The 26,407-nt window shown below is 34.2% G+C and overlaps 1 protein-coding gene across 3 annotated transcripts; it reads right to left on the minus strand.

Annotated features, from left to right (window-relative positions):
• Positions 1-10,840: 10,840 nt before the first annotated feature.
• Positions 10,841-26,194, minus strand: LOC147392988 (calcium-transporting ATPase 8, plasma membrane-type-like). 3 transcript variants are annotated; one of them, XM_086455710.1, is made up of 12 exons: positions 25,962-26,194; positions 22,915-22,951; positions 16,185-16,399; positions 15,967-16,098; positions 15,773-15,862; positions 14,755-14,824; positions 12,789-12,856; positions 12,610-12,693; positions 12,441-12,518; positions 12,261-12,350; positions 12,069-12,175; positions 10,841-11,305 (listed from the first exon to the last, which is right to left on the minus strand). In XM_086455710.1, the coding sequence occupies exons 1-11, from the start codon at positions 26,088-26,090 to the stop codon at positions 12,110-12,112; spliced, it is 1,059 nt and encodes a 352-aa protein (XP_086311836.1). In that variant the 5' UTR covers positions 26,091-26,194; the 3' UTR covers positions 10,841-11,305; positions 12,069-12,109. The 3 variants fall into 3 exon arrangements, with proteins under 3 accessions (XP_086311836.1, XP_086311834.1, XP_086311837.1); XM_086455708.1 differs by having other exon boundaries at positions 22,912-22,951; positions 25,962-26,193; XM_086455711.1 differs by lacking the exons at positions 12,789-12,856; positions 14,755-14,824 and having other exon boundaries at positions 22,912-22,951.
• Positions 26,195-26,407: the final 213 nt, after the last annotated feature.

Here is a 26,407-nt window from a genome sequence, read left to right on the forward strand (position 1 = left end):
CGAAAAGAACTTTTGCGTTTCAAGTCGATTTTCGATGTTCCAAGATGTTTTTGAATTAATTTTTCGTAAGGAATTCAATGGGATTATTTGTATTACTTATGAATTTTTTTTGGCATGAAATGATTGTCAACCTTTATGAGGGGCATTTTTGTAAATTTGTTAAATTTTGTAAAAATTGGCGAAATGATTTATTTGATTTCATTTTGTTGTTTTATGTGTTCGAATGAGTTTTTCAAGCGTAAGGGGGTTCTAAGGATGTTTTGATATTAGGGGTATTTTGGTAATTTGATCATTTTTTAGTGATTTTTATAGTAAATTTTTTTTTTGTCTGCAAGATGATGATTTCTATGTTTTTGGGGTTATATTTTCTTAGCTTAGCATGGTTTCTACAGTTTTGTTAGTTGAGATACCTCATCTAAATATCTGAAACATATCTAGTAACAAAATAAAGTATTGGAATAATCATCCATCATTGGGAACCGTCGTGATCGGATTGACGAATTAATTAATCAGGAGAGTGCAAAAATGGGGTGTCTAGACCTTAAAAAGAACTCATCAGTCAAGAATTGATCGAGTGAAGATTTTCTAGTTAGAAAATCAGCACTCTAATTAAATACTTGTTTGGAAGAGAGATTAAGGTGTTGTTTGTTAAACTGAAAAAAATAAGTGCTGAATAACATTAAGCGCTAAATTTAAATGCTGAAAAAGTTATTTGTTTAGATGTTGAATCATACTTGTTACACATTGGTGAAGTTGGTAAATTGTCTTTGTTACCCTTACAATCATATTATACATTGTTTGCATGTTTCAAATGTCTATTTCTTATCAAACACAATAAAATATATTATTTCTTACAAAATTAAAATACAATTCATTTTTAAATAATAAATAATATTCAAATCTTCAATTTATAAATAATAATTTCTATTTATAAAAGTCCACAAATTTCAAATTAAAAATAATAATGTCATACAAGTCACCAAAATTTGAAATCAACATTAAAAGAATTTAATTTTGGATGAATAATTTTCGATGGAAATGATGTGTAATTATAAAAGCTCCCTATGAATTAATAAGGGCAACCCACACCATAGCCAATTTTTTTTGTTTTATGTGTTAAAGTTTTTGGAATGAGCAAATTTTTAGTGAGAATGGTATATATGGTCTAGTGATCATCCTCATCAAAAACCAGTTCATTTTGAAATTTCTAACTCGTCAAAAATAATTTTCAAAAAAAAAAAAAGGGATGATTTATGATTCTTAAGCTTGTTTTGATAGGGTTAGAAGTTCCAGGATGTGTTGATTTTTGGTGAGGATGATTTCCTCATTGTAGAGATCATCCTCATCAAAAATCAACTTATTCCAAAACTTGTAATCCATATAAGATAAAATAATTTAGTCATGGTGTGGGTTTATTAATTTGTAGGGTGCTTATATACTAATGAGGAGATCATCCTCACCAAAAATCAATTCATTCCAAAAAATTTAACCCATATAAGACAAAATAATTTATTCATGGTGTGGGTTTATTAATTTGTGAGGTGTTTATATACTTATCCATGGGATATAAGAGGTAATATCCTTTTAAGAATAAGGGCATACTTGTCCATGCTTAAAACAATGAAGGGCATACTTGTCCGTATCGAAAAAAGCAAAGTGCTTACCGCTTCAGCACTTTTTTTCAGCATCAAAATAATGTTTAATTTTTTTTTACTTATTTTGAACAATAAGCACTGAAAATATAGAGTAAACAAACGCGCTATTTTGACAATAAGTACTGAATCTAATTTTTTTTCAGCAATAAATGTTGAAAAATAACTCAAACAAACACTGCCTAAGTAAGATGGAGTTGTTGTAGAATACGAATTTGATGTGAACCACTCTTGTGGAAAATTAACAAAAATTGATTGATGTCTAAAGTCTTGTGGAAATACTTTTTGGGCCCACCAAAATTATTGGTGGATCTTTTTTATATTAGACTTTATTGATGACTTCTAATTATTATATTTGATAATTTTTTCTGATTGATTCTAGGTCAATTATGTCTGCTAGTGTTAATCTACCAATTTAAGTGTGCAACAAAACGTATTTGATGAGAAAAACATAAACTTTTCTTGTAAGAATCGTGCTGGGGTGACACGGTATTTACTGCGATTCTCACTATTCTAACGCGGAAATGCATATATAACCATAGATGATTTTTACTCGTATTGTAAGAAAACACATCTACGTGTGTACATCCCACGTCATACTTGTGAGAATCGCAGTAAATACTTTTTGTCATTTAAGCATTTTCCTTCTTACATGTAATATGAGAATCACAAATTTGGTTGTTTTGTGTAGTTTTTCTTCAACGTACGTAAAGAACACGCGTTAATAAACTGGCAGTACTACATTTGCATGTGATCCTGACTTCAAAGCATGAAACGTGATTGACGATAAAGCTGCTTTTTGGGCCCTCACTTATTGATAATCTCCACCTTTTAATAGACAGTGGGACCACCAATCATGGTCAACCAATGATTGCCTACTTCATAGTAAAAAAGTTTTCTTTGCTAAAGTATCATAAATTATTAATTAAAACACGTATACTTCATCAACTTAGCTTCCCCATGCAAAGTTGCATGGCAAGTGACTCATACGTTACTTATGAATATTTAAAAGGAAAATCCGGGAGGACTTTGTTTTTCACTGTGTTGATGTGATAAATCATAGATGTGTTTTCTCGAGATACAAGTAAAAAACATCTATGATTACGTGAGCATCTACATGTCAGAAATGTGAGAATTACAGTAAATCCCAATGTCACCCCAGCATTACTAAGTTGCTTTACGTAGGAAATGTGAAGTACATTGTAGTTAGACAGCAACAACCAGTGTTTTAAAAATCAAACCAAACCTGTTGTTTGACTGGATTTATATAAAAATTGGTTTAATTAATGAATCATGCATCTATTTTTCGTGAAATTATTATAAAATTAAATGATAATAGTTTATGAAGAAGGTGTACACATTATTACATAAAGACAATTAAATTCGAGTGTCCGATGTTTGCAGGAAAACAATTTCCAACTCTCAAATTGCAATACGAACTAGATATAGATAAGAATCATTGCTGAAGCAATCAGAGAGATTTACCAAAAATGGAGGGGACATATAACAAAATTAAATTTTTTTTTTTTTTTTTTGTGTCAAAAAAACATTTTCAAGTGATCCCCAACAAATAAGAACAATTGTTGTAACCAATATTACAAACAAATCTAAAAATTGGGCCACTCACATGTACTTTGACTTGAGAAAGATTTATCAAAAAATTTCTTTGTTTTTGAACTAGGGAATCTATATTGCTTTATCCCATCGATTTTCTGGTAATTGATATCGATTGTGTATCGTATTGATTGTAAATATCTTTATAATTAAGGAAATTATGTACACAAAAAATTAAAGATCTTACCCACGAAAAGAAAACAAGAATGTTAATAATTTTTCTTGAACTCTTACCTTTACTATTAAACTATTAAAATAACCCCAAGCGGTTGGCCTAGTGGCAATTTTGCAAGCCAATCCAAAATAAGCTCCTTAGGAAGAGTAGGTCAAGTGTTCAAAATTAACCCAAGAAACAATGAATTCCTTGGGGCCACCCTCCAGGGTCCGGCTGACCCCTCAACTCAACCAGTTTCACGTAGGACTTCTCGAGGGGGTGGTGCGTGTGACCGTGGGCTTAGTCTCACCCGAAGGGTGGGGATGCCGATCATAAGGGGAAAAACTATGAAATGAGGGTGGGTATTGTTGGTACCAAATCATATATGTTAGTAAATTTTTACAAATTATAAAAATGTCCTTTGGTTATGTTATCTTCACTGTTATAATGAGATAAGCATCTGATGCAAATTCAGTGAAGGGTGATTATTTTTGACATAATAAGCCCTTGTAATATATTAAATAATAAAATACGTTATAAAAGTAAATTGTCTATTTGAAAATTTTAATAAAATATTTTAAATTAATTATAAAATATTTAAATATTGGGTAACTTTTATGTTTTGTAATACATAATATGCATGCGTTTGCACAAGCCACCTACAAGTAAACGGGTTTTATTAATATGTGCCTGAGGGCACACGTTACGATGCATTAAATACACTTTCAAACTCGATTTTCCTAAAAAAATGCCCTCAAGTTTTTGGGTTTTGTTAACTCGTGCCTTAAGCCTTATGGTTAAAGTGCAATAAAGACGCTTTGAAAATTGGAATTTGAGGGCATTTTAATAAAAATAATTTTTTTAAGGACATTTTCAGGTACAAAAACCAATTTTCAAAGTGTATTTAATGCACTTTAACGTGTGCCCTTAATAGGACCCCAAGTTTTTAGGTAAAATCCCTCGGTAAACATGTAAAACATGAACCCTTTTATCACACATAATACCTGGGATTGTTTATGTTTCATTTATGAAACATAGTTTATCTTTTGTGATAATTTATGTTCGTAGATATGGATTTATGGTTGTGTCACTTAAATTTTTATAATGGTATTTTATTTTTGGTGATGGAATGGAGTTTATTTTTTTCAATTAAGATTAGAATTTAGTAAATAGGTTACATGAGTTGGGTCAGGTTACCTATTTAATAAATGGGTCAAGTTTGGGTTTGCTAAATTTTCATAATACCTTTACCTTAACACAACACAACCCATTGCCAACCCTAGATGAAGCATTAAGTTTTCTCATGAAAATAGGATTAAATGATTTGATAGTTTTCAAATTTTAATACAGTTGTGTCTTGAATTCTAAGGATACAAGCATGCTAAGTTTGGCGTTGTTATCGGGTAGGTCTGTTTTTAATGAGATCAATAACTCAGAGGATGATAGGTTCTGAACTCAAATGTATCAACATCCAAAGAATTTACCAACTAAGCTAGTTGGTACCTCCAAAAGTTTGTAAGTGTGATTCAATGACTTGAGTTCGAAACTCAAATCGAAGGTACAAGCTTGCTAAGTAGGTTAAATTAAGTCTGCGAGTTTTGATTTCATGACTTGGGTTCAAAACTAGTCTTCACCTACTAATTGAATTTTAAGTCACTTATCCCAAAAAAAAAAAAAGGTTTCCTCGAATTCTCTTTAGTAATAATAGAAAGGTGTTTTTTGAAAATTATAATGAAACCTCGCTAAGCGAGCTTCATGATGTTGATTAGGAGGGTACATAGTTAAGGTAATCAACTTGTTTTTTACGATGCAGGGGTAAACCAATAGAGGAATATATTAGGTAAAAATCTTTAATGTGTACCCTACTAATGACGTATGCATGTCCATTACATTGTTGTTCGTATAGTGACGTGAAGGAAATTTCCCCACTTTTGTCAATATAGTCCTTTTCTTTAAAGGTTCGAGTTCCATTGACACGATCTCAACCGATTTAAACACAAAATCCAATGGTTGGAATGCCCAAATGAAACAGATCCCTTACAGACAAGTGTTGATCCCTAGGAAAATTGTGTTTTTTTACCTTCAACTCAGGCATGTCTGATGTTGAGTATAAAACGATATTGTTTGAGATTTATTGTAACATGTTCCCTAAGGGCATATGTTAAGATGCATTAAATACACCTTCAACATTTTTTTGTTATTACCTAAAATGCCCTTGAAAAAAAATCCTATAACAAAATCCGTAGAAATATATCTATCCATCAAAATCTCTTTATAAAGATCTAGAGTGAAAGCATAGAGAATAACTTTTACTCCAATAAAAAATAAAAAATAAAAAGAAAAGAGAGAGAGAGAATAACTTTTACCATTTCCCAAGTGGAACTCCACAAAATAAGCATCATGTGCTTCCACTGTTTTATAATATATTAACATTTTTGGTTTTAAAAATACAAAGGCCATAAGATATCCAATTATAGTCTCTTTGCAGCATTTCTCATCATCTAAACTTACATATTTTCAGTGATATAAAATTAATGCAAAAGGCATTCCATGTTTGGTAAGTTTGGGAAGATTCTTTAATTTGTAGTGTTGTCCAACTCAAAATTAGTAATAAAATTGATACCTTAGAAAGGGTAATGAAACATATAAGGCACATATTGAATTTAAAATTTAATAATTCATTTCTAAAAATTAAAGTTAGTTTTGTAAAATTCCAATTATTAATCAATTTTAAAAATAATGTTACTCTTGACTCCAATAAATCAAATTTCATCTTCAGATTGATATAACTCGACTCCCATTTCTCCATTTTACTCTATCTAATCATATCTTTAGTCAATTTATGTCTCTTTATCTTATTATCTCAATCCACGTCATTTTCATCTTTATCGTTCTTCTCTTATTAAAGTCTTCAACTAGCATCCAATGAATTTGCACAGAGAAAAGTAAGCCTAGACAATCGTAAAGACCACACTAAGGTGTCCTTTTCAGATTGACCAAGGGGACATCTTACAAGTTACCTCACCAAAGTGTCTATTTCTATATATCAGTATATATATCCTTTCCTTCTTGGTTGCGATCGACACGACACCTGGTTTACGCGTTTTTCTTCTTCACCTTTTGAAAGTTAAGATAAATGTGATTCTTTATGCCTTTATTTTTCTTTTTAATTTTATATTTCCATTGGAAATTTCTTCCCCTTACCTTCTGACAGTTCAATGACTTGAACACAACGCAAAGAACATTGATCCTTTTGGAAACGAAAGCATAAGAAAGTCTTTATAGCTGATCGGACAATATTAACTTAAACCCTAATGAATCGCTATATTAGTGAAGAGTGTAGTTCACGCTTGTCAAGTGGAAAGTTTTTAAGGTAAGTAATAGAGAGAAAAGAGTTAAAAGAGAAAGAAAGTTTGGTGTTCAAGTTATAACAACTGAGGAACAAAGAGTAATACTTACAACACATGATGAGATATATATGAAGGATCCAACCCAATATATATGATGCTCATTAATGGCTAACTTTTCATATTAATTAACAGTTTATGATGTAATGTTTACTAACAATAATCGTTATATCAAGTTAGAGATTTATCCTTACAACATGAGATCATATGTTATCTCTCTAATATTTGGAGATTAGTATCTTTTAATAGCTTGAAAATCATATAAGGATTGATCACAAAATATTGAGAGAATACAGGCTATAAACCCTACTAATATAAACTTTTGTTGAGGTATAATATGCAAAAGCTTAGAGGATTCATTAAAGGATGTTTGTATATTAGACTGCTCTTTCTTTGTTATGTGTTAGAACATGAAGTTGAGGTGATCATGTGGGAGATAATGCTGGCCCCATATTATACTGAGGATTCATTAATGGATGTTTGTATATTAGACTGCTCTTTCTTTTTTAATATATTATGAGGACTTCAAATCTAATGTCTTCTGTGATAAACAAAACACAAAAGCTATTAGCTTTTTAGTTTGTCATTTCAATTCAAAGGCTGGTTTAATTGGGAATGGGCTTCATGTTATAATCCCAATGGGCTTTGAAGCCTAGTCCATGTGTAGTAGTGGTTGACGTCTCAGTCGACAGTCTGCAGCCTCACCCGTAAATTTTTTTTTTGATATCGTGGGTATCTCCCCACCCTTTGGGAGGTACTAATCCTGCGGTCATGTGCACCGCCCCCTTGGAAAGTCCTAGATGCAACAGGTTGAGTCGAGGGTCAACCAGACCCTAGAGGGTGGCCCCAGGAAATTCATAGCTTCCTGGGGGTAAATTGGTAGTAAAAAAAAAATTGTAATCAACCTTAAAAAATCCACACTACAAGATTAAAAAAAGGGGTAAATTCAATGCCAAGCTCAGTTGAATTTAGCCCTTTTTTCACATAGTGTTTAAAAGAGTCACATCGAAATTATCGCTTTTTTCATGTAGTGCCAGCTCAAAGTTTGCCCAGACCCATGTGGGCTAGGCTGGGGTTTGGCCTATTGATTAGGGCTCATTTAGGTGAGTCATACGCTTGTGTTCTTGTCAACATCACTATGGTATAGACGTTGTTGTGAACTCAAAGATCAATACAACAACAAAGCATAACCCCAAATGAATCGATCTTCATTCCATTCTATTTAGAGCCAAGTCTTCTACTATTGAAAGAGAGTTCATATCTGTTTTACCAAAGAAGATTAATAATAATGCATGTTTTGTTTCTTGAGTGCGACCCCTCTCTATTACACCTAACGATGGAATATGCCCTGACCCCACTTAATTTGGACTAGCTCGACATTTGAATAATATTGTGTGTTGGGCTTATTGTCATTCCATGACCCAGTCGACATGAGTATCATGGTTTCGTAAGAAGTAAAATACTTTCGGGCCCACCAATCCATTGTTTTTTGGTCCACCTCTACCTAAACTTCTCCTTCCAAGAGAAAAAATTAGCCATGTGGGTTTCATGGGCCCATGATGTAAAAGGACTCAAATTCAACTATTATGAATAATTTGATTTAGAATGCTTCTTGGCACATCGATTCATGGAAGTATGGGCAGCAGTTGAAGATAGGGCATGTGGACCCAAACTTTTTTTTTTTCCTTGTGAGATCTGTTGGACTGAACCTGTGGACCACGACAGGGCATGTGATGGCAGGATGGGCTTAGTTGGTTAGGCAACATGGCTGCTGTACCCACTAACAGGACATCCACTGAAGTGAAGACACCTATGTGTTTATATAAGAAAAATACTTTCCTTACTAACTTAGTAAGATTTCAACTCTTACTAAGGGTCCTTGAGTTCCAATGGATTACCACAACCCTATAGATTTCACAATTTTGAAAATGGACGGCTACTAAATTCCACTGACTCCCAAATTTAAATTTGAAATTAAACTGTGAAAGAAAGTTCATAGAATTTTGTCCACTACAACTTGTTGCTTCGGATCATGTATTTGGATGGCACAAGGTGAGCTCAACGACTCTTAGTTAGAGTTGAAATCTTACTAAGTTAGTTAGACTAGTCGGACTCTTTATATAATCATTAACCAACGGATCAATAAAAAAAATTGTGTGGATTTATCTTTCTAAATCTCTAGAAAATCATTCTATCTCTGCCGTACAATTGGAGGCTAGTATTTTCCTACAAAAATGTAAAATAAGAGAATATTTTAATGGAAAAATGTAACATGGGCCGAAGGACCATGTAGAGCATGGACCACGGTCCTCATTTGGAACCATATGGACTGTCACATTGGTCCAAATGACACCAGTGTAGAGATTAGGTTTAAAAAAAATAAAAATAAAAATGTTTTTTTTTACAAAGCCTATAAAAAAGGGTAGTTATTTAACTCCTAATTTTTAAAAGAATAAGCTGAAGTGACCTTAAGATTGTACCTCATATTGCACATCCCGACGCCATACACACTTCCATCTAGATACAAGTCAAAAGTATGTGTGATATGAGGTATAATCTTGAGGTCACTCCAGCACGACCATTTTAAAATTCAAATTTGATGGTGAAAATTGTCACTTTGTTTAGAGTTCTTAAAATTTTGTGATCTACATGCATGTTGCACTCTATCATGCTTTTGGATACTAAATGGATGAGTGATCCATATAAATTTTAAATAACTATGATGTTATTTTAAATGTGATTTATCATTCATCCCATTCAAGCAGTTAATCTGGGTAGCTTGATAGGACATTTGGTAAACTTTTTTATTTTTTAATGATCACTCGTTATTGACGAACTCACTGCTTTTTTATTTATTGTCGAGTTCACCACTTTTTAAATAAGAAGTGGTGAACTCAACATTAGTAAAATCCATCTATTTTCAATTTTTGAGTTTTTTCGACTAAAATACATGGAAAGATCGACTAAAAACTTTAGATAATGACTTGTTTAGATGATTTTAACCCAAAAGAACCATTCTTTGATCGATTTTCATCCAAAAATCAAGAAAAAAAAAATGAAAAAAATCATATATTTTCACATACATCTTCAAAATGTTTTTAAAATTTTTTTATGAAATGATGAATTCGAACAATTAGGGCATTCAATTGTGAGAAGTGTGAGAGATAAGGTCCTAGGACAGTTAAGGGAAGAAAAATTTACTAAATTGACTATTAAGAAACTGCCCAAAATTTAGGGACTATTTAGAAAAAGTCCCACTATCAGGGTTTTTTAAGTAATTTTTCCTATATAGAAAGAATACATAATAAAAAAATAATTTAAAAAATTAAAGTAAGTTTTCTAGATGTAGAAGAGAGATGTTAGCTTTGCAATCCTATATAGAGTTGCTCTCTTCCATCAAAATAATTATGATGTTGGAGACCATTCCCTTTTGGCGAGTTCCCAAGAATATTCTCTTTTCAATGTGCAATCAAATATATATATTTTTATTTTTATAAACTTTTATATCGAACAAATGTTTAATGATTTATTCTGATAAGAAACTACAATTTTTACCTCTAATCGTAAATTGAAGTTTACCTGAGCTCATGGGGCTTGGGCATCCTCCTTGGAGTTAAGGGGTAAAAGAGAAAAAATAATAAAATTAGATTGGTGTTATTAAAAAATGAGAGGAGAAAATTGGAGGTATATTATCTGAAGAGGGTAGTAGAGGAAAGAAAGAAAAAATTAGAGGAATGTTCTTGGAAAATGAGATAAAAGAGAGTGTGGTCAGTGGGCACACATTAAGATGTAATTTTTTTAATTTTTAATTTTCAATGAAATCTACAAGGTTGTCATCTTAGATTGCCAATGTCATAATCTACGTGGGCCTAACGATTTTGGTAAAATTTGAAATCTTACCAAGTTAGTCAGGTTAGCCTGGTTCATAAGATAAGGTTTGATTCGTAACAAACTTGATAAAGTAAGAGAAGTTTTGTAATAAATCTCACTTTAATGAATTTACCTTAATAATCTTGATAAAAATAAATAATTACATAATCGGAATACAGAAGGGGTGCTTGGTTTTTCAGTGAGATGGCTTACATATGCCAACATTGTTGGCTAATACCTCTTGAAACACAAAAATATCTATTCCTCTACTGAATAGTAACATATCTTTCAGTATTTAACCTTCGAGGACCTCTATAACTCCCAATCTAATCTACTACTCGATCTTCTATATTTAATACTAGAGGGGCTAGTAAACCAACCTTCCAGAAAATATGCATGACGACCCTAAACAAGTCTCGTGCTTCTTAGTATTCTGTACTTATCCTTGGATGGCTAGGCTAATTGCCCTCCAGGAAATATGCATGGCGACCGTAACTCCCATGCTGCTTCTCGGTCTTAACCTATGTAACGGATAATCGACACCCAAGAAAATATGCATGACACGTACAACTGCCATGCTTCTTCCTGCTTTCTCATGCCAAAAATCCCTGTCAGAAATAACAACCAAGTATTTAAAAAAATTATAAATAAAAATTTCCACAATGTTTAGTTAAAATGGTGTCCGACCCAAAGAAGATGTAGACTAAATCATTGTTTCAAAATCTTCAACATCAAGTAGCACATTGAACAGTTCATAGCCTAAAAAGCCAGACCAATACAACACTTGAAACAACCCCAAGTGTTTTGGCATGTTCAGAAAAGTACTTCTATTGAATTGGACGTATTACAAATAACCTAAGCCCCTTTATAGAGAAGAGCAACTAAACTGCATAAGAAACCTATAGGCTTTGAGGGACTAAACCCACACAACATACGTATGCATTTGACGATAAGTATCGGAATCGGCCAAAATTGATATGAAACATTGACCCCAAAATGTAGAATGTTTCAGGAATGTATCGGTCGATACCGTGTCGGTTTTTTCATTAACCAAAACGTTCAATCGATACAACATTTTAAACCTTGCTAATGACTAAACATGATTCGAACAATTATATTTTGGCTGAGCCATAAATGTTTTAGCTCTAGAACAGATCATTAAGATCCTGTGTGTACAGTTAATGGTTTTCAGAATAAAGAAGGTGATTTTACAGTACAGGTAAAGGAATCATTTATTATTGCTCCACCTGAACACTATATATGTCTACTCTTGCTAAGACCTAATATTATTTGGATTTTTGGAGGACCAAATAATATATTAGAACCAATTATTAAATATCAAATAAATATCAATGCTTTCTGGCTCATTACCTTAATAAACTCAGGGTAGAAATAATAGTCATCTCCGTGTATCACGGAGAAACATTAATTAGAACTTCATGTTCTTTTGCCTTACAGCAACTGTTGACACCACTATTCTGCAGAAACGTTACATGGAAAAAACTGCAATGTCATTAAAGTAGGAAAAATAATACAAAAACATAACACAAACACAAAACAAACCTTCGCCCAATAAGAATTATCTTGACGCTTCTCATGATCAAATTCCACCTCTTCAATTTGCACTCTTTGAAATGCATTAACTGTCTTGCACTGCAAGTATAGTTTACAGGGGAAAAAATCTTAATGAGGAAGCTTCATTATGTATTACAATGGTGATATTAGAAGAAGGTAACAACTTACAATCTTGGCTTCCCCAGTAATGCTAGATTCATCAAGTGCAAGAAAGTGACCAAGAATTAAAATTCCATCAGCATGGACCTGTGTAATAAGATAAAAAGTAGAAAGACAAATCAACACAAAAGATGATACGGCCAAGAGAACCAACCTAACACTAATATTGTCCACTTACCTGATCACTGATTTTGAGAGGCACAACATCACCAACAACAATATCAAATATTGGAACTTCAACTCTTTTACCACCTCTAATGACCTGCACCGATGTTTAGAAAGTTCTATCTTAGTTAATAACATAAATAAAAAACTGAAATAATCAAAAGAGCATTATCGCTCAGTCGTGGAACACACCTCTAGGTGTATATTTTGCTTCTCATTTAAATGCTGAAACTGACGAAACTGTCTGTAATCATTGATGGCTGGAAAACAATAAAGATGACAATGACTGTAGTTAATTAAAAATAATTTCTTTAAGTTAACACCTATTATGGAGAGTACTCAGTTGGAAGACCTTTCACCAGAGAAACAAAAATGCAGCACATCAACAAAATGAATGAGGGAACACCATTTACTACATTGCTTTTCAATGATGCAATCATTTCTGGCAGACAATGCACTACCTTTCTGTAATCAAACCCACCACTTACTTAATGGGCAACCCCTCCACAGAAACTGAATAATTTGTCTATCTTTCATATTAAAGAAAGAAGCAGATGACGAAAACAATTTCAGAAGGTATCCTACTAAACACTTATGATGAATTATGTTAAAGCATGCACACGTTTGGCACCATTGTTTCAGCATTGATATCCACAGACATCCAATTTGTGGTTAGAAACCAAATTGTAATTTGTGTCACAAATTACAATTTGGATGATAAAATATTGAAATACCCAAGACCAGTTTTGATAAAGGATAAACCCGAAAGATCTATTTTCCCTACTCAGATATGAGACTGCTTCTGATGGTCCATGGGCATTGATCCTAGATTTAAATAAGGCACTTGAGATTCTTTGAGATTCTTTGCAAGGATTTGATAAACTTAAAGGAATGGCTAGCGCACCGATAAATCACTTTTGTCTCAACCTAATTTGGTCTCGAGAACGCTTCTCCCCAACGAACAAATAGCTACTGTTGCTCAATACTAAATAAGTTTGAAAATACTGCGACAATAAGAAGGCAAAAATTAGATTATTTCCAATTTGAATTGAAAAAATAAAAACAAATAAATAATGAATGAGCAAGACTCATGCTCTACTTAAAACAACTTATAAAAAGGTTGTCACAAGCTTGCCATCAATGTTCATGTGTTCAGAATACACCTTAAACATGAGTGAATCATAAACATAACTGATTTTCAAGCAAGAGTGATGAACAAATATCATTTCCAAGAAAGAGCATTGGAACAAATCACAAGCATAGTTTCCTATCCCTAGGTTGGCTTTTACTCAAGGACTCAATATTTAATGTTTTTTTGGAGCCTCTATGTCTCTTTTCATCTTCTCTTTTTGGAGCCTTTATGACCTTTATCATTTTCGATACCTTGGTTCTATTATTCACAAGGATGGAGAGATTGAGGAGGATGCGTCCCTAGAATTAAAGATGGATGGTCAAAGAGGAGGTGAGGTGTGCCTCTGGGGTACTAGGTGACCAATGAATGCCAATCAAACTAAAAGGAAACTTTTATAAGATGGCATTAACACTGCCTATTTTTATGGAGCTGAATGTTGGGCAATCAAAGATGATGATGCTGGGATAGATGAATGGAAAAATAAGGAAAGATAAAATCACCAATGAACACATTCGTAAAATGTAGGAAAAGCCACAATAGGTGATAAACTAAGGGGAAGCCGATTGAAATAATTTGTCCATGTGCAACAAAAGCCAATGACAACCCTAAGTTCGAAGGAGTGTGCAAGTTGAAGATTCTAAAAGAATGAGAAAACCAAAAAGAAAATGGATTGAGGTAGTAATGAGCACAACAAAATTAACAGAGGACAACTTTTAGAAATAATTTAATGGAGAAGCAAGATCCATTCAGCTGACCCCAAATACTTGGGATAAGGCCAACGCTTCCATTCTACAATCAAGTCATCACAATTATACATTAGAACTCCTTGGTTCCTATTTAACCAAATGCAATTACACAAAATTCAACGCAAGTGTAAGTCGAGACCTCACTCCCCCATCCAAATAAAAATAATTTTCCAAATTCACCATTCATGAAAGGGAAAATAACAGTTTAATAAAAGAATACATGGATAACTTTTGTACAGAAAAAGTGCATAAGATCAATGGTTAATGTGAAGTCGAATACCTGCAACACATATAACTAGAAGAGTGGAAAAGGAAATGGTCCCCTCATCACACCACCCTTCTTTAATACCCTATAAATCAAGTTGAAGGAAAAGAGCATGAAATTTCAGTAAAAACATGGTAGGTATAAAGGTAGAAGTTCATTAAGAATTCAAGGGAGAGGTACCATTATGAAACAAACAAGGACAAAATAGAGATGAAAAGAATGATGTTGTCCTTAAATATAATACAAACAAAAAAGACGACACCAAACTAGAGCTCAGTATTACATTTAATGCAATCGAAGGCTTCAATCATTTAGAAGTTATGGGAAGTATCACTAACTAAAAAAATGGTTCAAATGGATTGCAATTATTTCTGGCCCCACTATGTTTTGGAAATAATAAAAAAAAAAAAGATCTTCAGTAAAAATTAATAGACGTTCAATCTGATACAAGTCATCCTCATCTATGTTTGTCAAGTTCCTTCTGTCAACATGGTTCATACCAATACTAGTACTGGATTGAAAAAAAATCTACTGTAATACTAATACTGCTATGCCAACTTAAACTATAAAACATCTTAACCCCATTTCATTACCATTAAGGTTGTTATTTAGAAACATGAAGGTGCACAAAGGATCAGAAGCGTTGAATTACAGCACAAAAAGATCATATGGGTTTCTAGAGGTAGAATATGAGAGGCCATAAAGATTTGACAGTGATAGAGAAGCAAATGTGATGACTAAACAGATATCGAAGAGTAAAAGGTGCGGTTCTTTAAAATAACCAAGCTAAGTAAGTTCCATCATCTTCTAATTATAGATGGTTTTCCTCGATAAGCACAAAGATGATGCTTTTTTCCAAAGTCAATCAACACTCCCAATCCAACAAAATTACACCGCAAAAGCCTCTTTAAGGAGAGATTTAGCAATATTGTTAAAAAATTAAATAAATAAACTAAAAAAACCATATTGTATGATATAGCACTACCAACAAATAAATCAACTAAATCACTAACTATAGTACGGTCAAGCTCACCTCAGTCTTTATTTCTAGAGCTAAATAAGCTGCCACAGCTATCATCAATATGATAAGGACTAAATCTTCCCAAGCTTCCCACTGGTACACCTAAAGAATATGAATAAATTATGTTTAATAGCATAAGCTACCCAATTTAACAGCATAATTAATGAGAGATGACATTTTGAAGTTGAATAATATCCAAAAAATACCAAAAATCCCAGGCCTTGTTTTCTAGGATATGTGTTTGATCCAAGTGTTTTCCTCTGAAGTTGTATATCTGCATCATCTTCACGAATTCCCTTCGCTAGATTACCTTTAAATAAATCTGATAGTCCTTCAACCTGATGTAGGAAAATGGCGAATGCATTATATAAAGTAACCATACAGCAAAATGAAAAATTAAATTCATAAGTATTAGACTTGCTACCTTAACAAAAGAGATGGCTTTAGATAGGATTAAATGGAGGATCGGGATTAGGTAAGCCAACCCCAAATTTTTGGGGGAAGGCTTTGACGACGATGATGATAGACTTGCTTCCCGATGACGTTCTAAAGTAGCTAAGTCATGATCCCTCGTTACTGAGGCAACTTCTTGTTTTCCAATTGCATAATCAGTACTAGAAGTTGGAGATTTAGGAGCACCTATAATTAAGATGCAATAGGCATATATTAACACAAATAGATAGAACCACCATGGTACAAGCGACACTAGGAAGATATAAACATAGAGCTGTTTAAGAGTGTCATATAAAAGATGGCAATAAAAATAATTTGAAGTGCCTGACAATAGGATGCAACAGCAAGCATCAGGAAAACATTTAAAAATAATAAATTTAGTCATAACTAGTGTAGGAAAAAAATGACTTACAACTAGTTTTTTTTTTTTGAAAAGTGTAAGAAATTTTTTTTTTGAAAAGTACTTACAACTAGTTTTCCTGTATATCTTACAATTCCACGCTAACATGCATCTATAAATCTATCATTTTTCCCTCAAAATATGACATTTTTTTACCACAGCATATTCATGACAGTTCTTGGGGAGTAAAACTTAGAGATTGACGACGAGAATAGTTAGGTCATTTTGATTAGTATGTTAGAGAGACCAAGGTCAAACTGCATCTCATCAGTTTGGAAACATGAGATAAATTTGGTGGTCCAACTCAAAACCAATTGGCAATGAGTGGAGAGGCCCAGGAGCTTATAAGGAGAGAGGCGAGGCAATTTGTGTTCGATGTGGGACTAAACTCAACAATCTCAAATATTAATCAAAAGTTGAGGGGAACCATTATAAGGTTCCTCTAGAAATAGTCATTGCTTCTAATATTTTCTCTTTGATTTTTTATTTATGTTCCGATCTGTATAGGAATGTGTCGAAATTTTAGGAAGTAGTTAGGATGTTTATTTTTTGAAATTAGTATTTCCAATTTTAAATCTTAGTTAGGCAATTCCATTTTTTTTTTTTGTAATTAGTTGTTCCTTTTTTATAGCAAAATTAATTCTAGAACTAATACTACTGTTTTGCTATAAATCTATGTATTTGTTCATTATTTTTTTAAGTAGAATAATTATTTCTTCTTCTCAAAAGTTACATGGTATCAGAGCCTTGTGCTCTCGATCTGATTTTCCATGGCGATGACTAGCGCGGCGAAAAGCCCTACTGCCTCGGCAGATTCCTCTAAGATCTTCCAATCGACGGCGTCAACATCATCTGGCGAATCTCTCTCCCAAATTTCTAACCTACAACTCACAATTCACAAACTCGATGGGAAAAATTATCTCGAATGAGCACAATCTGTGAAATTGACGATCGATGGAAGGGGTAAATTGGGACATCTGACAGGCGAAGTAACACAACCTGCAGCGACTAACCCATACCTGAAAAAATGGCGATATGAAAATTCTCTTGTCATTGCATGACTCATCAATTTGATGGAGCCAGCAATTGGGAAGCCCTACTTGTTCTTACCAACAGCCAAAGAAGTTTAGGAGGCCGAGCGAGATTGTTATTCTGATTTGGAGAATTCATCACAGATTTTCGATTTGAAGACACGGCTCTGACAATCAAAGCAAAAGGTGATCATGAAGTTACCAGTTATTACAACAAAATGGTCACTTTATGGAAGGTATTGGATCGGTGTTACGATGATAATTGGGAAAATCCTAATGATTGTGCTCGTTACAAAAAGAGGGAAGAAAATAATAGTGTATATATGTTACTTGCTGGTCTAAATCACAGTTTGGATGAGGTTAAAGGGAGAATTCCTGACCAGAAACATTTGCCCTCAATCCATGAGGTGTTTTCTGAAGTTTGCTGTGAGGAGCCCTGGCGAAGGATAATGCTGCGAAATCCAGAGCAGAGTTCAAACAATGAACTAGAGGGTTCGGCTCTCGTGTCTAGAGGATTGGATTCCGAAGGTGACAAAAGGAAGAAGTCGTGGTGCGAACACTGTAGAAAGCCATGGCACACGAAGGATACCTGCTGGAAACTTCACGGTAAACCACCAAACTAGAAGAAGAAGAATAGTGGAAAAGGACGTGCATTCCAAACTGCAACTAAGTATTCTCAAGAGCATCTAGTCAATTCAGAAATAGTCCCGTTCACAAAAGAGCAATTAGAGCACCTATACAAATTGATTCAATCTCCAAAATCATCTATAACTCCTTGCTCTTTAGCTCAGAAAGGTAACTCTTTTATTTCAGCCTTCCTTAGTGTCTTCCCAAATTCTATAAATCCTTGGATCATTGATTTTGGAGCGACTGATCACATGACTGGTTGCTCAAAACTTTTTTCCTCTCATAGTCCTTGTGCAGGCAATAAAAAGGTCAAAATTGCAAATGGTTCCCTTTCTGCCATAGCTGGAACCGGGTCTGTTCAACTCTTTTCTTCCTTAAATTCTTCATAATGTTCTTCATGTTCCGAACCTTTCTTGTAATTTATTGTCTATTAGTAAAATCACCCTTGATCACAAATGTCGTGTTAATTTTTTTCCATCATTTTGTGAGTTTTAGGATTTCAGTTCGGGGAAGACGATTGGCAATGCTAGAAAGTATGCTGAACTCTACTTTTTTTAAGATGGACCCAATTCGATTAGACTAAACATTAGTACTTGTTTCAATTCTGTTTATGATTCCAAAGATAATGAAATAATGTTATGGCATTATATATTAGGCTATCCAAGTTTTCAATATTTAAAGTATTTGTTTCCGACTCTTTAAAGAAATAAAAGTCCATATTTTTTTGAATGTGAGATTTGTCAGCTTGCTAAACACCATCGTAATTCTTTTCCTCTCCAACCTTACAAAGCGCCTAAGCCATTTACAATGATCTATAGTGATGTTCGAGGACCTAGTTGGGTGTCTACAAATTCTGGAAAAAGATGGTTTGTCACATTTATTGATGATCATACACGGTTAACTTGGGTTTATTTAATGAGAGAAAAATCTGATGTAGAAGTGGTTTTTAAAATTTTTTACACCATGGTGCAAAATCTATTTCGTGAAACAATTCAAATATTTAGGAGTGATAATGGCAAAGAGTATTTTAACAAAGTTTTGAGGAATTTTTTCTTAGAAACAGGGATTGTTCATCAAAGCTCTTGCAATGATACTCCTCAACAAAATGGAGTCGCTGAAAGGAAAAAAAAACACCTATTAGAAGTAGCTCAGGCATTGCTTTTTACAACTAAGGTACCTAAATATCTTTGGGGCGAGGCAATTCTCACTGCAACCTATTTTATAAACTGAATGCCTAGTAAGGTTTTAAACTTTGAAACTCCGTTGGATTTTTTCCATAAATTTTATCCTACTCTCATCAAATTTGCCTCTAAAGATATTTGGGTGCATTGTTTTTGTTCACATTCATGATCATAACCGAGGAAAACTAGAACCCCGAGTTCGAAAATGTGTTTTTGTTTGATATGCCTCTAATCAAAAGGGATAAAAATGTTTTGATCCGGTTACTAAAAAATTGTTTGTCAACATGGATGTAACTTTTTTTGAACCAAATTCGTTTTTTAATACTCGTCTTCAAGGGAGGAGAAAAAATGAAGATTCAAATATATATTTCCAACTCGAAGACGTGTCCATTGATCATTCCCTTGCACCCATAGCCGAAGTTGACCAGTCTCCTGCACCCTTAGCCGAAGTTGAGAACCCAAACATTATTGTACCAGATTTTTGTGAATTAGGTTCTTTAAATGATGAAAATACAGGCCCATCCTTAATGCCATCACATGAAAGTCATGAATCCAATGAATCAAACATGAAAAAAACAAGCACCAAGAACACAGGGATAATACCCTTTTATATTGTCCACTCGCAAAAGAATACAACTCAAGGAGAAGAATCGGCTGATCTCCCACACCGCCATGAGTCCACAAATCCTCCAGGTAATGCTTTCTTTGAGCCCGTACGATCAGTCCCATCTACTTTAGGTACTAATCCTAGGTTTGAGTCTAGTGAGTCCATTGATTCCAATATTCCTATTGCTGTTCGAAAAGGTGTAAGGTCATGTACCAAACATCCATTGTTCAACCATGTGTCATATGAAAATCTCTCACCCAATTTCCGTGTTTTTACCTCACAAGTGTCTTTGTATAGAGATTCCTAAAAATGTGCAGGATGCTCTAAAGGTTCTCGAGTGGATGGAGGTTGTTTTTGAGGAGATGAAGGCTCTTGAGAAAAATCAGACATAGGAGATGGTGGAGTTGCCTAGAGGAAAGACAATTGTGGGGTGTAAATAGGTGTTCACAGTTAAATACGGGTCAGATGGATCACTTGAAAGGTATAAAGCTAGGTTGGTTGCTAAGGGATTTACTCAAATCTATAGCATTGACTACCCAGAAACCTTTGCACCTGTAGTAAAGTTAAATACTGTGAGAGTTCTCCTGTCACTTGCAGCAAATCTTGATTGGCCCCTGCAACAATTAGATGTGAAAAATACTTTCCTTAATGGAGACTTGGTGGATGAGGTATATATGGATGCACCCCCGAGCTTCGATGGGAAATTTAGTTCGAAGGTGTGCAGACTGAAGAAATCCTTGTATGTGTTGAAAAAGTCACCAAGGGCCTGGTTTAAGAGATTTTCTCAGTTTATTAAAAGCCAAGGGTACACTCAGAGACAGGCTGATCACACCATGTTTGTAAGACACTCGCAGGATGGAAATATAGTTGTGTTAATCGTTTATTTAGATGACATAATCCTCATTGGGGATGATTTGCTTGAGAAGAACCGATTGAAGAAATCTCTTGCATCAAAGTTTGAAATCAAGGATTTGGGGTCTCTAAGTTACTTTCTCGGGATGGAGATAGCTCGGTCGAGGAAGGGAATTGTTGTATCACAATGGAAGTATGTTCTTGATCTACTTAAGGAAACCAGAATGAGTGATTGTAGATCAACAGACACCCCAATTGATCCTAATCAGAAACTTGGAGATAACAAAAAAGGCGATCTTGTAGATACATCTCGGTTTTAGAAATTAGTAGGGAAACTGATTTACTTATCACATACACGGCCAGATATTGCATTTTCCGTGAGTCTAGTAAGTCAATTTATGCCCTCACCCAATGAGAAACATCTTGAAGCAGTTTATCGAATCCTGAGATATTTAAAAGGTACACCAAGTAAAGGTTTACTCTTTCAGAAGACTACACAGTAAAGCATTAACGCCTACACTAATGCTGATTGGGCAGGTTCAATTACTGACAGGAGATCTACGTTAGGGTACTGCACATATGTATGAGGTAACTTAATCACGTAGAGAAGTAAAAAAAAAAACATGGTTGCAAGAAGCAGCGCTGAAGCAGAATTTCGTGCTATGGCTCATGGGGTTTGTGAGATGTTATGGTTAAAGAAGGTACTAGAAGAATTGAAGTTACCAATGAACATGCCAATGAAACTGTACTACGACAACAAAGCCGACATCAACATTGCACAGAATCTAGTGCAAGATGATCGTACAAAACATGTGGAAATTGATAGGCACTTTATAAAAGAGAAGATCAACAGTAGAGCTATTTATATGTCATTTGTACCAACAACGCAACAAATAGCCGATATCCTTACCAAAGGATTGTTCAGAACTTATTTCGAACTTCTTGTTAGCAAGTTAAGCATGATTGATAATCTATGGGAGTGTCAAAATTTTAGGAAGTAGTTAGGATGTTTATTTTCTGAAATTAGTATTTCAAATTTTAAATCTTAGTTAGGCAGTTTCCTCTTGTTTTTTTGTCAGTAGTTATTCCTTTTTTATAGCAAAATTAGCTCCAGAAATGGTACTACTGTTTTGCTATAAATCTATGTATTTGTTCATTATTTTTTAAGTAAAATAATTATTTCTTCTTCTCAAAAGTTATAGAATGTTTTGGCTGAAAATTTTCGAGCCAAAACGGAACATATTGAAACACTTCGGGACAATATGGCAGAAACCAAGACATTCATTGAAACTTTGTTCCTAAGTATGTTTGCATCAGAATGTTCAAATAACGATATGCATTGATTGATACATTATGAAATGCTAAGATATTTTAAACAATGATTGTAAGAAAAATGCCAAAAAAAATTACGCCAGTGATTTTCTTCTAACATTTTGGTCATAAAAGCAAGAAAATTAGTTCAAGACTACTTTAGTTGACGAAATTGGAGTGTCTTAGTGTGTTATCTGATACACTGAAATGACATTTGGCAATGCATTTTGGGTGCTTTTAACTGTTTTACTGTGCAATATCCAAAAACATGAAACCATGTAAGGTGGACTAATTAGCATGAAGCTAAGACTTAGAGAATCAACTTCCCAAACACACCCAAGTCGTCTAGCAATAAGAACAACAACAACAAAAAAAGGAACATCTACAACAATGGAAATGTGTAGGGACGCAATAATAAAATAATAAGATCATAGAGTTAGTATTGTATGGCTGCAGCCAGCAAATATCTTGGGCTGTTTATAAAGCAAAGAGTAGTTTCTCAAAGGAAAGACTCATTCCAAGAATAAAAGGTAAGATTTAAAAAAGATGAAGAGCATACTACTGTAGTTATATAACACAACGGGAAAATTTCATTATTTTTTGAATTATGAAAATAACTTCATGCTTCCATTTGTCAAAAAAATTATCGATAGTAGCGTTAGCATGAAAATTTAAAGGTAGTGAAGTACCACCATCATGTTCCCCAGCCTCTGTGAAAAGAATTGTTGCCTAACACAGCACAAGATCTTGGATTAGAAAATATATGAGATGACCTAAACTATATAGAAGTAATATCAGATCATATAAATAGCAATTCTTGTTTTTCCATGCCCAAAGTATACCAAAACCAACAAGAAGCATTTAGCGCAAGGTCAAAACAAAGACAATAAAGTTAAAAAGTTTCCTTTCAAATCATATAGAAGGAAAACGGGAAGTAGTTATGAGAACATTACAACTAAGACCCTAAGAATGACAAACTTGCCAACAATACATCTGGTTGCATTTTTTACACAAAAAGATTTAAGAACATTACAAAAAGATATGGCCCAAAAAAAAGTGAAATGGTGGAAATGAATCCATGCAGAAGAATTCTAATATATTGGAATAAAGCTATGATGATCATGATGATGACAGTGATATAACCAGTGTTCTAAAACCTGAAGGCGTGGGGCAGAGCATTTCACTAGCCAAAGGCTTGAAGTGTAAATCAAAAGCCTCATGAGCACATGTCTTTAAATAGATAAACAAATATACTAATAAATAGAACAATTTCAAGCAAAGGAAAAAAAATTAGATAATCTAAGAAATCATTATCAGGCATTCCAAAGTTTAATATCAACATCATCATCAAAGTCTCATCCCAAAAAAATTGGGGGTTGACTGTTCCAAAGTTCAATATCCAAAATTCAAAGTACAAACTCATAAAAGTCAATCTAAAATGGATGACATCCATATTTTCATATTTCAGCTTTTCAATTCCATCAAACTAAAAAGCAACACTTGGAATGTAGCTGCTCTAATTAAAAAATGTACACAATCACCTTAACATAGAAAAAGAAACAAAGGAGTGGGTTCAGCATAAAGAGATAGAAATGGGAAGAAAGGAAAAAGAAAAATAGTGCAAAAAGAAGATTCATGGACCATGGATGTTAAAAATAATTAGAGGGTGAAAAAAATGCTTAACTATGTATGGCTAGAGGACCTTTTATGTGAATTAAGGGTATGTTTGATTGCATATGGAAAATAGGGTGGAAATAACATTTTTCAAGTGTTTGATTGCACATATCCATGGAAATTCATTTTCCACCCCAATCAAAAAAGTCCACCAACACTCATATTTTCCATCATCAATTCTTCCCCACTCATCTTCTTCTTCCCTACCATCACACTAACCTCACCATCGCCGTCATCACCTTCTCCGACCACCTTCTCTCTCTCTCTCTCTCTCTCTCTCTCTCTCTCTCTCTCTCTCTCTCTCTCTCTCTCTCTCTCTCTCTCTCTCTCTCTCTCTCTTCTTCTTCTTCTTCTTCTCCTTCTCCATCCCTCACCTACGCCGCCACCACCACCACGTTCTCCTTTCATCTTCTTCCTCACTTACTTCCATCGCCACCGCCAACACCACCACCACGTTCTCCCCTCTTCTTCCTTGTCATCTTCTTCCTCACTTACCTCCGTCGCCGCCGTCACCACCACATCCCCCCCCCCCTTTCTTCCTCCTAATCTTCTTCTTCCTCTCCCCCTCCTCTCATCTTCTTTCTCCTCCTCCTCCTCTTCTCCTTCTTCTTCTTCTTTTTCCTCATATATTTTTCTCATGATTTTATCCAAGTAAAATCAAACAATGAAATTTGATTTTCCAACCCTACCTATTTTCCACCACTATTGTTCCATGGATTTCAAATTCCATGGAAAGTCACTTTTCATACAATCAAACATACCCTAAATATTGTAAAAGGAAAAATTTACAATTGTAAGGACCATTCTGTACTCATATCACCAGACAAGGAAAATAATACAACACATTCCCATGTGGCATAGGTCTTAGTCAAAATCAAAAGATGCCAAAAGGGTCTGCACCCCCACTAAGATGTAAGCTTTTTTCAATGTCTCTTTGAATAAAGCCAAGACCTTTTCTAAGAGCTTCACCTCGAGAATTGAACCTCCGATGCCCTCGAAAGCATTGGTCCTAACCAAAACTTGGTGACACCAAGAGGCCATAATTCAACACCTTATGCTCATTAGTCTACTCAAGAAATTCAGTCTATTTTTGCCAAAAAATTAAGAATTTCTCTCTAAAGAACACAATAACTAATTCTTCGTAAACTCGAATGTATGATACAACTAAAGCACTAGTGACTATAAAAAAATAGTAACGAGGCATTGTATCTTGCATTCCCTGAATAACAATTACCTTTACAATAACCGATACTCTAAATTAGCCATGAATGTATATAGATTACTAATTACAAGAAACAACCCACCAATTTAAACAGAAACAGGGTCTCACTTTGTCAATTTTCAGAACCGTAAAACAATCCAAAACCAAATCACATACAAATAAAATATAATAAATAAATAAAAAGCACATGCACTTCTAGGGGCATGAACATACGGGTCCCCGTGCCAGGTGGTATCTTCCTATGGTCATTGCAAGTCTATTCCCAGTCCCCCAACCTACATGCAAACACCTCGTAGTCGCCGGACCATCCATGAAATTTGGCATTTAATGCCGTTGGATCCCCGGCAACAATCTCTTTCAATCATCCTATAATTGACAGATCCTGACGCATTAGTGATTTGCTCGTAAGTGACCTAGTCAGCTTCTCTGCCATCGCTCATCAGTTCATGTGTCCCACCATATCAAATTATCAACTAAACCACAAGTAAATCCTAACCGAACAATTAGCAACGAAGCAATTTATTTCACATTCCGCTAATAAAAATCCAAACTTTACAGCAACAAATCATCCAAATTAGGTCATGAACCTATATAGATTACCAATAACACGAAACAAACCACCAAATTTAAACTAAATCTGGGTCTCACTTCGTCGATAGATACTCAAATCTACACAAATCACATCCACATAAAGATTAAAAAAAAAAAAACAATACTTTCTGAGATCCAGTAACAAATCAATATCTCATTAAAAGAAAGAAAAACAATACAAGATACAATCTTTGTCGAATTATTTACATAAAACATGAAGATTATGACACAGATGAAGAAATCGAAGTTTACCTTCAATCGTTTGAGCGGATCGATCCAAGTGTTCTTGGTTGTAAAAAGAAAAGGATGCGAGTAGTCTCTTAAACTACTCATATTTCTGTCGCAGGAGAGATGATACCTTTGGCCTTCAGGTCTGTTCATCTCACCACCTCACCTCCCCACAAGAGAGAGAGAAAGAGAGAAAAAGAGAGAGAGAGAGAGAGAGAGAGAGTAGGGGACATGGGGTTCTTTTTTGGGGAGGAGGGACGGGGGGATCAAAAGCTTGTTTTATAGAGAAAGATGGTGACATGGGGTTCTTTTCATAGTAAGTACTAAGAAGACAGAAGGGCGTGTTTGGCGGAATTTACGAGCGGTTTTCGGCAAAATCCACTCTTCCCGCCAAATTTCTATACTTCGACAAGAAGGAAACTTCGAAAACGTCCATATTTTGCAAAAAGTGTCCACGCTTTTCCCATTTT

This window comes from Akebia trifoliata, chromosome 10, assembly GCF_017979445.1.
Source record: "Akebia trifoliata isolate Shusen 1 chromosome 10, ASM1797944v1, whole genome shotgun sequence".
NCBI lineage: Eukaryota > Viridiplantae > Streptophyta > Magnoliopsida > Ranunculales > Lardizabalaceae > Akebia > Akebia trifoliata.